We start from the raw sequence: 12,969 nt of genomic DNA, 5'->3' as shown, positions 1-12,969 counted from the left end.
ATATTCTATGTACAGTCTGTTGTCACAATGAAGAGCAAATTAACACAAAGGTCGATGCATCGGCTCAGAAACTGCCTGAGTATCTGCACATCTGTACATTTTTATGCACTATCGCAGTAATGCAGCGACATGTCAGTAGATTCATTATAAAACAAAAAGGAATTGATCATGACACACATTCAGTGGCACTCTTTTTTTGACAAACTGTAAGCTGACACAGCTCACAGCCTACAGCACTAGCTTTTGTAGCTACTGCACCTTTTTGGTGGATTGAATTTGTGTGAACATTTTTCCACCAAACTTGAGAAATAATTTGACTTTTGTCTTTCACGTGAAGCTGATAAATTGCAAAAGATGTTTTTTTTTAAGTTACAAATGCACTAATCTATTCTAATGTAGTAAAAATGAAAATGTAGTCTACATCATTCTACAGCATACTCTGAATGATTCATTTGGTCACCCGATTGTCTACCACTGATTGTCCAGTCTTGCTGTATTGATCAAGAGCTCCTCCCAGCATATCTGAACCCCTCCTTTCAAATGTAGTCTGACTGTTACCTGTGGCATGTGTTGTCTGGGTGTTGGTGCATTCTTTTCCTGTGTGCAAGAGTACCTTAAGTCTCTTTTAGTTTAGCATCAGCAGTGTTTCAATGAAGTCTCTAAATATAAAAATGCACATACAAATCCATACAGTTCAACATGATCAAAAAACTTGACCAATGTATGTGTGATGTTTCTTGCTGGTGATAGATTACTGGCAGCATCACTGAGCTGCTGTTTGATTATGCAAAGTCTGACAGGCCTCTTTTGTCATTGGATAAAATGCATAATTTATCTTCACTTTAGTAGGCAGGAAGCAAAAAGAATAGATTACCATTTCCCTTTGTGTGTATGTGTGTGTGGTACTGGGGGAAGATGAGTCTTGGTGCCAAGATTAATGGTCTGGACTGGTAGCGTCAGCGGCTGGAGGAGCTTTTGTGTCCCTGAAGGCCTCGTCTCCTTATAGAGGCATGTTTCTGCTCTCAGACTAAACTGCAGCAGCACGACGACACATTCATCAGTCTGCTGCTGAACACATCCCAGGAACAAGGGAATAAAAGCAACACACAGAACAGCGCAATGTGTGGAAAACTCACATATCTCACTCATTGTCTCACCGCCTTTAATCTCTCATGTCAGCAATGGTACATTATTGATCAAATACAACCTAACACACATCTACTGCATACATTCATATCTCAATTTAGCCCAAATAAATACAACATCATAATAAATAAATATAGCTCAGAAAGATTAAAAAACAACTAAACCAAAACAGAAGAAGAAGAAACTGAAACAGAAAAAAGTGAGTTTAGGAAATGAAAATCTGAAATAAACCCAGTGGTCCAGAGTCCGCACCTATTTACTGTACGCAGACATTTCCCATATTAATTTGATGACCTCTGCCTCCACCAATGGGAACACCCAACCAGTGTATTGATTCACTGGATTTGAACAGCAACACCATTACTTGAAAAAAATTCCTTCAGCATCACACTACTTTGGTAGTGTTACTACTAGCAACTAAAAAAAACCTCTTCCACACTTTTCCACATTATTCCACATAATTCTTCCACATTTCTTTTTGATGTTCAGATCAATGTCTCTGTCTGTTCTCAAAAAATCTTGGCACAGTGCCTCTGTGGTCTGGAAAATGTGAGTGTGGCAACTGCTCATGAAATGCATCAAACTACACACACATTATTCCCTCTGGTTCTTTATCAGCTTGCTGAGCTCATCAGTCTTATTCTTTAAGCAGCTCACATTCCTCATGATGATACCTGATTTATCAGAGAACCAAGAAGATGCAAGTCTGAATGAAATACATGCAATATGATTAAACCTAAACAACAATATTACAATAGTACATAGTCCCCCCCCCCTTTTTTTTTTTTTAACCAATTAGCTAGCTAGTTGTGGACTGTTTCCTTGTTTTTCTTGGAACCAGACAATACAAGGACAGCTTTTTCAATGGATACTAAATCTGAATCATCCAATTTCAAAGCGCCCATGAGTGGCAAGTTTTTTGAACACTAGCCGTTCATGGGTAGTGTTCAAAACACGTAGTGTTAGACAGAAGGGATACGTGAGTTTCACATTGTCGGTAGGTAGAATAACAATGAGTGTAATAAGCTGATCTGCCAGGATTACGGTGAGCTTGGCTGAATTAATGCTAAGATTAATTTTGTTCAGGTACTTACACTGTAAGTTAGGTACAATAATTTTCTTTAGGTTGTGTGTGTGCACTTTGTCTTGTTTGGAGACTGTAGGGGTTGGTACCTTGTGACAGCAGCTTCATTCCCTCTGTGTTGTATATTGTTGTGAAAACAGTACTCACACATGCTTTACATATAGCATGGGGAGGGGGAAGAACAACAAAGAGCATGACCTATATATGCCCAGGACATCTGAACAATGCACAGCTTATCAGTCCCCCGAGCACACAACAACAGCTGCAGGAGCTAGAAAGAGATGATCCACCAGAGACAGAAGCTTTCTGTTCGAATCCTCCTACACCGTCCAAGTCTCGACATGTTTCATGAAACCAGAGCAGTGATTTAACCAAGTCCTCACACTTAGTTCAAGACCACTTATGGTCTTTCTTTTGTTCCTTCAATATTTCCATTTCAAGAGGTTTTTGGTTTTACATTTCAGATGGATGTGGGGTCTGACCAAAAAGATAAAAGGGCACTTTTTAACCTCACAGTCTGACTTTAATTACAAACTGGACTCGGAAATATGAAATTAGTTTAGTGTCAAAAGATTTTCCCATCACAGTACAATTATAATATTATCTATATCATATTTAACATTAGTTAAATTGCCCACATTAGGTTTACTGTGTGTATTCATGGTGCCGCCAGGAGACAAAGACAAGTCAAGAAGGCTGTTGTTGAAAGCATGTACAGTGTCAGCTTATTATCTTTTAATTTTCTGTAGCGACTGAAGCTGCACAAAGACACGATGCTCTGTAATCAGCAGTTTGTTTTGCACCAGCAGACAGCTCTGCTCCTGCTTTAAGTACATAATTGGAGAGCTGAGGGAGACACCAACAAAGACCAAAGAGGGAGGAAAGAGAAATTAAAGGAGGTGGTGGGGAGTGAAAAAATGCAGACTGCAACTAAAATGCTGCTCAGGCATGAAAGATGTGAAAAATATAACTGCCTAGTGCTTTTTTGTTTTTGTTTTGTTTTTTTGTTTTTTGGGGGGTGGGGGGTTAGTTTATCTGACTGCTTAGGAACTATCTGATCTCACCACTGACTGCAATTCTGACTTCTAACTGCACTTTCCTTAAATGCAACTCTAAAGAAGATATATTGATATTATATCATGTGATATATATGTTTTTAAATTGCTTTAGAAACTGTAGGATTAACCTTCTGTCTTTAGATAAACATTGGTTTGCCCTTTTGACCTGCACACAGGAGAAGTTTCCCTTCAAGTCGTTCTGCTAAACATGTTCTTCTAGAAAGGTTGTATTTAATACCAAGCCCTGATCTTTCCCAACCAAGTTTGTTTCCTTTTTTATTTTGTTTACTATTTTTAAGGTAGCTACAAGCTTTGCATGATGTTAATGAACAGAGAGAGGTTGGCCAGAAAGCCCTGAAGGTATAACTTCTATGTGCTATGTTGATCCCAATCATGCATGTGCCGTCTCACTTCACAAGACAACACCCAACAAGCACTCCAAAGCAGATTTGACAAAACTAATGGAATATCACTGGAGAAATATTTGGCAACATTTGGAGGTTCCAAGTTCTCAGATGTGAAGATTTGCTCAATTTCTGTTTTTCTGTAATAGAAAATATAGATGATAATGGTAAGTTGGTCAAAGACAGTTTGGATTTTTAGAATTTTTCTGCCACATTATACTTTTAATTAAAAAATGACTGAAAATCTGGTTCCAGTTATATACTGTTGTTCAGTGATGGAATAATGAAATGAAATGTTACCGTTTGAAGGAGCATAGAACAACAATTAGAAACCAAAGGAATTCAAGTACTCTTGCAAAACCCAGGTCTCAAAATGAATGATGGAGGACATCAAAGCTGAAATTCTACATCAGAGGTTCCAGGTTTTAAAAAAGAAAGTAGAATGAATTAAATTATGTCGTCCATTGGGGCAAGCTTTTGGAACAATGGTGTTGGTGGATATTCAAGCAAAGCAGCTGCCTCCTTTGTGCGTAAAGTTTTTCCACATGACTGTTTCTGCAAAAGTAATGATGACCAGTATAACAAGATAATAAGATGTAGCATGGTGGCACACAATAAAAGTAATATATTTCATACCTAAAACAAAACTTTAGCACTCTTTTTTTTTTTTTTGGTTGATTGAGGTATTGGACTTCCATGAGGCACTAAGGAGTGAGATCGATAAATCATGTCAGCAATTGGTCAGTTGGTCAATCTAAAACTGTAAAAGATGACACACTTTGTGTTCTCCAACTACTGTGTACAGTTAACCAAAGGCCTGGTTTCTGTAGACAATAAAGCCATCCCTTCAACATAAACAAAGACAGCCTCCTCTGGGGGTTGTGCTTATTTGGAGGAGCCTGGTTTTACAGACCACTCGTGTAGCTAAATGTGTTGTACACATGTGGCCTTGAGAGATGTTTCCAGCTGCAGCTTCAGCATGTCTCAATCTGACAAATGGGTCAGATGAAAAGAGGCTCTACTGTCAGTGAACTGACATCAAGTAGAATCAGACAAGTACATTTTTTGGGCTTCCTGGCATCACTTTTGGCTTTGCTTTAAATGCTTGGCTCCCTGCTGATTACTTACCACTAATCATTTACATCAGCTGAAATATAAAGATATTTTATGTGTTTATTTGTGGAGAAAAGTGTGAGCCTTTGTTAGCGTCATTCAGAATATAATATCAGAGGTAACGCACTGATTTTCACACCACAGCATTCTGAAAGCTGAACTTGAGCCAAACCCTGCTGGCAAAGAGCAAACAGAGACTGTAGGTAAATGCAGACTGCTATAATGATTAACTAAACCTGGAAGCCAACCAGACATGTGTCTCACTGAAATGAAAGGAAAAAAAACACATATCACAAATCCTCACAGAACCTCACAGTGTTATTCCCACTAACTGCCCACGTGTCTTTTCAATTTCAGATTGGTTTTCTTGAAGTCTTTCTTATTGTTGGCTTCTTAATGTATAAAGTACTGCAGTCAAGAGTCTGAACAACTGTCAGCTCAATAAGGTGTAATTATTATTTGAGCACAAGCTATTAAAATTTGGGCCCCAACTATGTTCAAAGTATTTAGAGTACTTGGTAGAATGCTGCAGCTTTTAAATATTTTACTCAGTGTAAACATTGTATATCTTCAAAGAAGAGCTGCAACAAGATGATCCAGAATATAAAAATGTCATCAAAAGGACTGAATGTTTTAGGGGTTTTTGTCTGGGTTTGAATGAATTTCAGGGCAAATTAAAGGAATAACACAGCATTATGCCATTTTGTCATGATAAACAAATGTTAACCCCAAACACAAGACAGGAAATCTGTTGTGTTTGTGAATCGCTGAAGATGGACTGGGTTCTTTGTGGTATACTGTTGCTATGGTGAAGGGTAGTCCTGAGATGACAAGACTGCCTGTTTCCTTTTTTTTGTGGGAAACCACTCGTTGTTTTCCTGAGCATCAAAAAAGAATCAAACACATTTCTCTCAAAGTGAGCTTTATAATGAGGATGTTCGTGAAAGTCTAACATGCTAGCTTTTGTTTTTATCTATTTTAAGCCCAAAAGTCTTAGAAAAGACTTTAATTTGAAAGCGCAGAACACATGGATTCTTTTTTTTGACAATTATAATATTAATAACAGAGATTTTCCTGCTGCTGTGACATGAAGTCATTTAGCAGATAATTCATTTTGTCTCTAAATATATATATTAGTGTGAGATTCCTTGGTTTAAAATATGTAAAGAGAGAAAAATAACTTTCATTAGAAAATATCAGTGGCCACGGGTACTACTGCATTCTGATTGGCTGGAGGCTCTTCATTATATATAGATAACCTTGCGGTTCTTGTGTATCATCATCTTTCCTTACATGAATCCTCACAGCTGGAAGCTTTTAGTTTCAGCTGTTACTAGGCAACATCTGCTGATGGCAGAAACACAGATGTTTATTTTAGGCCTGACATAGATAGTGCCAATAAAATATTTATTTTTTGCCAGTGCCGCCTCAGTATAAAATCAAGTCTGTAGCCATGTTTAGTTCTGAAGTTATTGTCAGCTCTGAGTGCCACAGTCATAATGATAACATGGTGAAAGTGAGAAGGGTGCAGTGTTCACTGTGTTTAGCATCTTAGTATATCATGTTAGCTAGCCAACACAAAACCAAGACTTTACACTTTTACTTCTTTTGTGCTGTGTTATCCTTCAAAAAAAAAAGAAGAAATGTGCTGCCGTTTCTGTGTGGAGTTTTATGTTCTCCCTGTGTGTGAGCTGATTCTCTCTGGCTTCGTCCTGCAGTCCAAAGACATGCAGTTAGTGTCCTATGTTAGCTAGGATAGACTAGACCATCCACCTCTTGAATTGGATAACCAGTGGATGGAGGGATGGATGGACCATATAAACACTGGTGACTTTAAAAATCTGATTTTAAAAATTTGATTTTTAAAATATAATTTTAGCTTTGAAAGTTTGATGTGTATTATTTCTTTAATTGTAAATTTCAAAATTCAATGTGTTGCTAAAAGATGGAAACCACAGCTTTAAAAAAAAAAAATTAATAATACAGGAAATGCTCAATTTTACAGAACACAATTTTGTTTTATTCATGTGCAGAAGCACAACACAAACATACTGATATGTTTGTGCTTAATAAATGAGCACCAACAACTGCAGTTCCTCTAACAGTCATTTGGACGTTGCTCAAAAAGCAGGTCAGTGCTCAGAGATTCTTTAGTTAAAATGCAGCTTTATACCAGTAATGAAGATATTTACCTCCTGTTACAAGGGATGATTTTGGTGTCTACAGTACATTTTTCATTTCTTTTTGTTGCTTCTTTGTTTTAATTCGGTCTTTTAAACTCCACTCCACTGTTATGAGCGACAGGTGTACCAACACAGGAAGTTATAGTCACTAGCTGTCTGCTAGATCTCCTCTTCACTAATCTGAGTCACTGAACTGTCTCACTACTGTTTTTGAGAGGCACAGTTCAGTAGTAACTTATGTGGCCTTTTCAGCCTACATCTTAAAACAGGATCCATTCTGTTAATGCAAATGAGGCCGTTTAGCACATCTACGTACTGCTCTCTCTCTCTCTATTTATAGACGATCAGAGATTTGCCGGGAAGAGAAGAAAAAGGACAAAACAACTCAGGAAAGCCACAGTTTGGAGTTTAGATCAGGACGTCACATTGGCTACTGCCAAAAGAAGGAAACGTGAGAACAGTAACCTCCTCGAGGCTGTAAATGAAGTAATCACACAGTAACTAGTAAAAATAATTCAATGAATAAAAACTCCCCATACACAAAAGATCAGAAGCAGATCAGTTTAAAAGCACTGTGTGGAGGGTTTGTTGACTAGCAGTGGTACAGCAGAGCCATGTTTTCACAAACACTGGTCCATGGTGTTTGCTTTGATGCAAATGCATGAGGAACCTTATGCATATGGACAGCGTCAGATCACATCCTATCACTGGTCTCACACTATTCCATCGACAGACAGCTGTTTGCGTGAATTTTACGGAAGAGGATTAGGGCCACTGGAAAAAAAACAAAAAGTGGGCACGTCTTTTTTTTTTTCTTCTTTTCCAATATTCTGAGAGAAAAAGTCAGTTATCAGCAAGCCAAGAACTTTGTGCTTGAAGTTTGTGTTTTGGTGACTGTTTCAGCCTATGAAGAGATACTTTGTCTTAGTTTTGACTTAGCTCAGCTACAACAGAGATACCCACACAATGACTTAAGGCCACATAAGTGTACATGTAGTTGCTCTTAAACCTTCACCAGACTCCCCATCTTTACAGCAGACAGTCATTATTCTCTATTTACTACATAGCACTTTATAGTTACTGTCTGCCACTTTATGAGTGTCTGGATTCATGGAGAAACATTTTACTGAGCCATGAATTTTCAGTTTTTGAAAAAGAAAAGAGCAGACAGTGCAGTGCAGTCAGGAAATACACCTATTATCCAATTTGTCAAATAAATATTCAATACAAATACTATTTAGTTATGAGTCTTATGTGGTCACATGATTATGTGAAGCCATGGCTTTGAACAGAGCTTAACACCTACAAGTTCTACAAATTTAATATAAATTTGTAAAACAAGTACAGATTTTATCTAATAAAAATATCTTAGTATTGCTATATTAGGATTATAATCAAACTCTAAATGACTACTCTCTTAACAGCAAAAAATTAAAAACAAAAACAAAAAAAACATGTAATCCTGGTTGGATGGTCTCGCGTTGGATGATGTTTCAAATCTGCTAGAAGATGAGTGTAAGACCTTTAGAAGAACCTAACAGTCAGTGAATACAATACAAAATGTATTTTACATAACATCTTTGCACTCAGGTGATCTGGGCTCCTTACTACATTCTAGGTAGCTTCTTTGGGCCCGAATGGAATTAAAAGAAAGCATAAATCTCACACAAAAAAGAAAAAGTCACTAAATCGTTTAGATGTTGATTCATATTATCAGGCAATCGAAGGAGGGATGTAAGTCTGCATCAACTACAGATTCAGTTCCTCCAGTTTTAACTGGAAAAATCTGTACAGTAAAATGTCCTGTTAGGCTTAACGAGTGTTTTTGGGATGTTTTTGGCTCATTCACTCTAAAAGCTCTGTGTCCCTGAGGCTGTTCAAAGGCTGCCTGTAGTTTAAGGGTTTTCCATTTCAGCCTGTGTTAGAGAATCCATCACAGTGAATCACAATGTCTGTAATTATTGCTGTTAAATCTATAGCGTTTCTCTGGTCCAGGACTGCACTGTAACACACTGTAACTGTAACTAACACACACAAACACCTCTGCACACAATACTTTCCAAAACACAGTTTGAATGTAGTTTAGGTATTTCAACAATGATTAAACGTTATACTTTCTGCATGCACTCCACAGTATTTTGGAAGCAAATATTGTCCTTTATGCTCCAAATTTTGCAGATTTCCAAATATTAATATACTCTAATGCACTTAAAAAGAACTATAAAGTATGCATATGCATTATTGTTCTTAAAGCTACCCAGAATTATTTAAAGATTTAGGATTAGAACGTTTATCATCTAACACAGAGTAAAATAGTTAGTCAGCACAAAACAGCATTTAAACTCTTCATTGGCGCCATTTTTGATGCAGTACTATCAGTGTTATAACACAGGGCTTCAAATGAGTCTTAAAACTATATCCAGTGTTTTCGACACCAGCTTCCTACCCTGTATGAATTTCTGATCAAACATTTTGCTCTCTTATGAACCCTCCCTGTCTTGTTTTTGGTCCTGGAAATGCTGCTGCTTAAAACATAACAAGAACACAGTCAATGTACAGTGTGATGCATTTAGAAGCTACCATGCAGCTTGGATAGATTCAGGTACGACGTGTGTTTTGTGTTTAAAGTGAAAAAGCACGCGATACAAAGAATATTCGCACGTTTTCTCATTATTCTCACAGAGTCCTCAGTTTGCTTCTGCCTTATTTAGTAATGAAGTTCTTGTTCTGCAGAGATGGAAGGTGATTAACTTTGGAGTAATTTACTCACACAAAACGAACAGAAAACCTCTAAACACACAAGATTGACTCACGGTGGATTCAGATATTTTACTCAAGTACACTCACTCACTTACATACTTCTCTAGTTTACCTCAATGGTTTCCAGTTTGAAACTGAAGCCCCTCATATCTTCCTTAGGGTTTGTTTACATGATTCATGCATCTCTTTGCATCACAGTGCACAGCACTGTAAAAAAGGTGGCCTGGTCTTCAGAACGTTTCTCTGCAAAAACCACCTCTTCTCCTGTGTGCTCTGCTCTTCTTTACACTCAGTACTTCCGGTTACCGATCACAGGTGTTCAAACATGAGTTTTTCTACAGCAGCTATTAGATATATCCAGAAGAATTAAACATATATGAACATATTTCTTTGAATGTGGTGGACATTTTATGAGCAAAGTATTTTTATAATGAGCAGATTAATCAGTTATATAAACAGTTACTTTCAAACAGTTTAGCCCAAATACCTCACATCCACCCACAAGTTGTGACTTGTATGATGAGGAAATATTTAAATAAACTACAAGATAAATGCCCACATTAGTTACAGAGTGATGTGAAATATTTGGGACAGAAATCTATACTGTCCTAGGGCACATTAGCCTAATTTGATCACCGCTTGCTGCTGTAAACAGAGCACCGCAATGCAGATCCATAAATTTCACAAATGAGCTCCGGCTTTGCTCCAGACATTTATTTCATGTGCAGATGATTAAAACAAAGATCTGAGCTCAGGCCGTTATTAGCTTCTGCCTGAACTCTGTGACCCCGGACTTATCGTTGACCACCTGTGATTGTATCTTGATGAAGAAATCACTATCTCTGCCTTACTGTCAGCAGTCATGCCCGCCTTTTTTTCCCCCACCACACATCCTGCTGCCACTGTAACCTCCACATCACCTCTACTTCTCAGCAGTGTGTAAATGAAGAACGTGACCCAAAACATTGATTTAAAATCTTTTTAATATACAAAAAATACTTCAATTTTGGCTTCTTAGTACATGAATCACCTGAAACTGCTCCTCTAATACAGTGTAGTTCTCTACTGTCTGTTAGCAAATGAAAAGTGCAAAGTAGTGGACTCTGTCTTCTGTCCACCACGCAGAGGAAAGGCTACTTCAATGCTCCAAAAGCAGTCAAGATCAAACCTTGATCCTACAGATGTCTGTGTTCAAGACAGAAAGAGCAGGGGGCATGAGTGACCCGAGCCACGTGCAAAATCAAACTCGTTTCCACAAAGATGTCCTGTGGGTGGAAATAATAATAATTAAAAAAGAGTCCAGGGTGAGCCAAAGCTTCAGTTAAAGTGTGTTCAAAGTCTGAGATAAAGCCACAGATAAATGGGCCAGCCTGTTTATGTTCCTCTCTCTCTCTGTCGGTGCTGCAGCTCCAAACAGCCCAGTCAAGTTTCCTGTCTTGATTTTGGTTATCCTTGTGTGTTTTCTGTCCTGCATACTCTTGCCCGCAAAAGCATCTGAGCAGGACTTCAGTGGCTGAACAGCTTTATTCCAAAAATGAAAAAAAAAGTCACTGTTAAGGGCAATACTGGTAAAACCCGAACTCCTTGCAATAATGTCCAGCGGCTGTTACCGCTTCTTTTTCTGCTTTAAGGATTTCCTTCTTTTCAGAATCATCTCATACAGCTTGTCCATGCCCTCGTGAAGCCCCTCGCCTATTATAGCGCAGGCAGGTTGGATGTGGTAAGTGGTGGAGGGGGTGAGCTCGTGCAGGGCCAGCTGCTTCTCGATATCCGCCACCGGGAGGGATTTGGGCAGGTCCTGCTTGTTGGCGATGACCAGCAGCGGCGTGCCCTGGTTCTCCGCAAACTTGGTGACTTTGTGCAGTTCAGTCTTGGCCTCCTCCAACCTGTCCACATCTACCGAGTCCACGACGTATATGATTCCGTCAGTGCAGCGGCTGTAGGACTTCCACAGGGGCCTCAGCTTCTCCTGCCCCCCCACGTCCCAGAAATGACAACTGATGCCCTTCGCAGTGCAGTTGCTCAGCTTGATCTTCTCCGTGTTGAAGCCGATCGTGGGGACCGTGTTGACAAATTCATTAAATTTAAGTCTGTAAAGAACCGTGGTCTTCCCAGCAGAGTCCAAGCCCAGCATGACGATGTGGAGAGACTGGAAGGCAGAGATGCTGGAAACGCTGTTGCCCATTATGGCATTTATTCTGCAGCTGCTGGTTTTATCTCCCGATTCAAGGGGAAGAAAACAGTCCTAAAGCTCAGAGCCTTCCACTTCACGGGTAAAAAAATCCTTAGGTTGGGAGAGTGGAGAGCGGAGAAGCCCCGGTGCGCTGTGGATGACCGATGAGCTCTGCTGTGGCCCTCAGCAGCAGCAGCAGAGGACGCAGAGCTCCGTTCATTAGTATTCTCCTCACACACTCGCATCCATTTGGCGACGAAGGAAAGCTGCGCTGTAAGAACACTCCAGAGCCGGAGACAACAAGGATGACACCGAACAGCCCAACGATCTCTCTGGAAATTGCGCACAAACAGCTCCGCGGTCCGCACCTGTGCGGAAGAAAATAACATCCACCGTTTAATTCAGTCACTCCTGGAGAACACTCTCCTACACCCGCAACGCTCTCCGTGGCCGTGCTTTTGTGAGGCTGTGTGAGGCGGACAAATCAGAAGCGCCCCGCTACGCTCCACCCACCCGGGACATGCGCCAATGAGAGGGCGAGTCTCTGCGGCGATCGGGTTACTATAGACACGCGAGACTGACAAACATGCACAGCCAGCGTTCATAGAGCCATGGAGGAGTGTTTGTGCATGAAGCTTTGTTTTATTTGAATTATCAGGCTGACCGAAAGAAACACAAACAGGCAGAAATGGATGGAATGAAACAGGAAGGTGTGCAGATCAACGGCGTTAACATGTTAAAGAAACTGGGTGTAGTTTAGTAATCGCATGGAAACAGTCATAGTCAGGTGCGCCACCTTCTGGTGAAACACAGGAGGCACGCAAAAGCTGAAAGGAAACCTTTCAATCTCACGTGGATTAATAAAGATTTCCTGTTGTGTAAAATAAATAAATAAATAATAAAGGTTGCCCGTATTTAAGCTCGTGTAAATTACTTGTTGGCTATAATATGTGAAACATACTCCATACAAGTCATGTTGAGCCACAAACAGCATTCCTATCACAAAGTAGAAGCTGCTAGAAGTTTTTGGAAAGGTCACTTTTATATA

General features: G+C 39.4%; 1 protein-coding gene across 1 annotated transcript; it reads right to left on the bottom strand.

Annotated features, from left to right (window-relative positions):
- Nucleotides 1-10,713: 10,713 nt before the first annotated feature.
- Nucleotides 10,714-12,403, bottom strand: LOC146371047 (ADP-ribosylation factor-like protein 4C). Its single transcript, XM_084908554.1, has one exon. It carries the CDS (start codon nt 11,931-11,933, stop codon nt 11,355-11,357), a length of 579 nt encoding a protein of 192 aa, XP_084764680.1. The 5' UTR covers nt 11,934-12,403; the 3' UTR covers nt 10,714-11,354.
- Nucleotides 12,404-12,969: the final 566 nt, after the last annotated feature.

The sequence above is a fragment of the Perissodus microlepis genome, chromosome 16 (assembly GCF_051167445.1).
Source record: "Perissodus microlepis isolate ML-2025 ecotype Zambia chromosome 16, ASM5116744v1, whole genome shotgun sequence".
In the NCBI taxonomy this organism is placed as follows: domain Eukaryota; kingdom Metazoa; phylum Chordata; class Actinopteri; order Cichliformes; family Cichlidae; genus Perissodus; species Perissodus microlepis.
Note: the sequence above shows the minus strand (reverse complement) of the source record. Positions and strands in the feature narration are given on the sequence as shown.

Bases quoted from the DNA above. Each gene is read 5' to 3' on its own strand.
- LOC146371047 (XM_084908554.1), bottom strand. From the start codon at position 11,933: ATGGGCAACAGCGTTTCCAGCATCTCTGCCTTCCAGTCTCTCCACATC.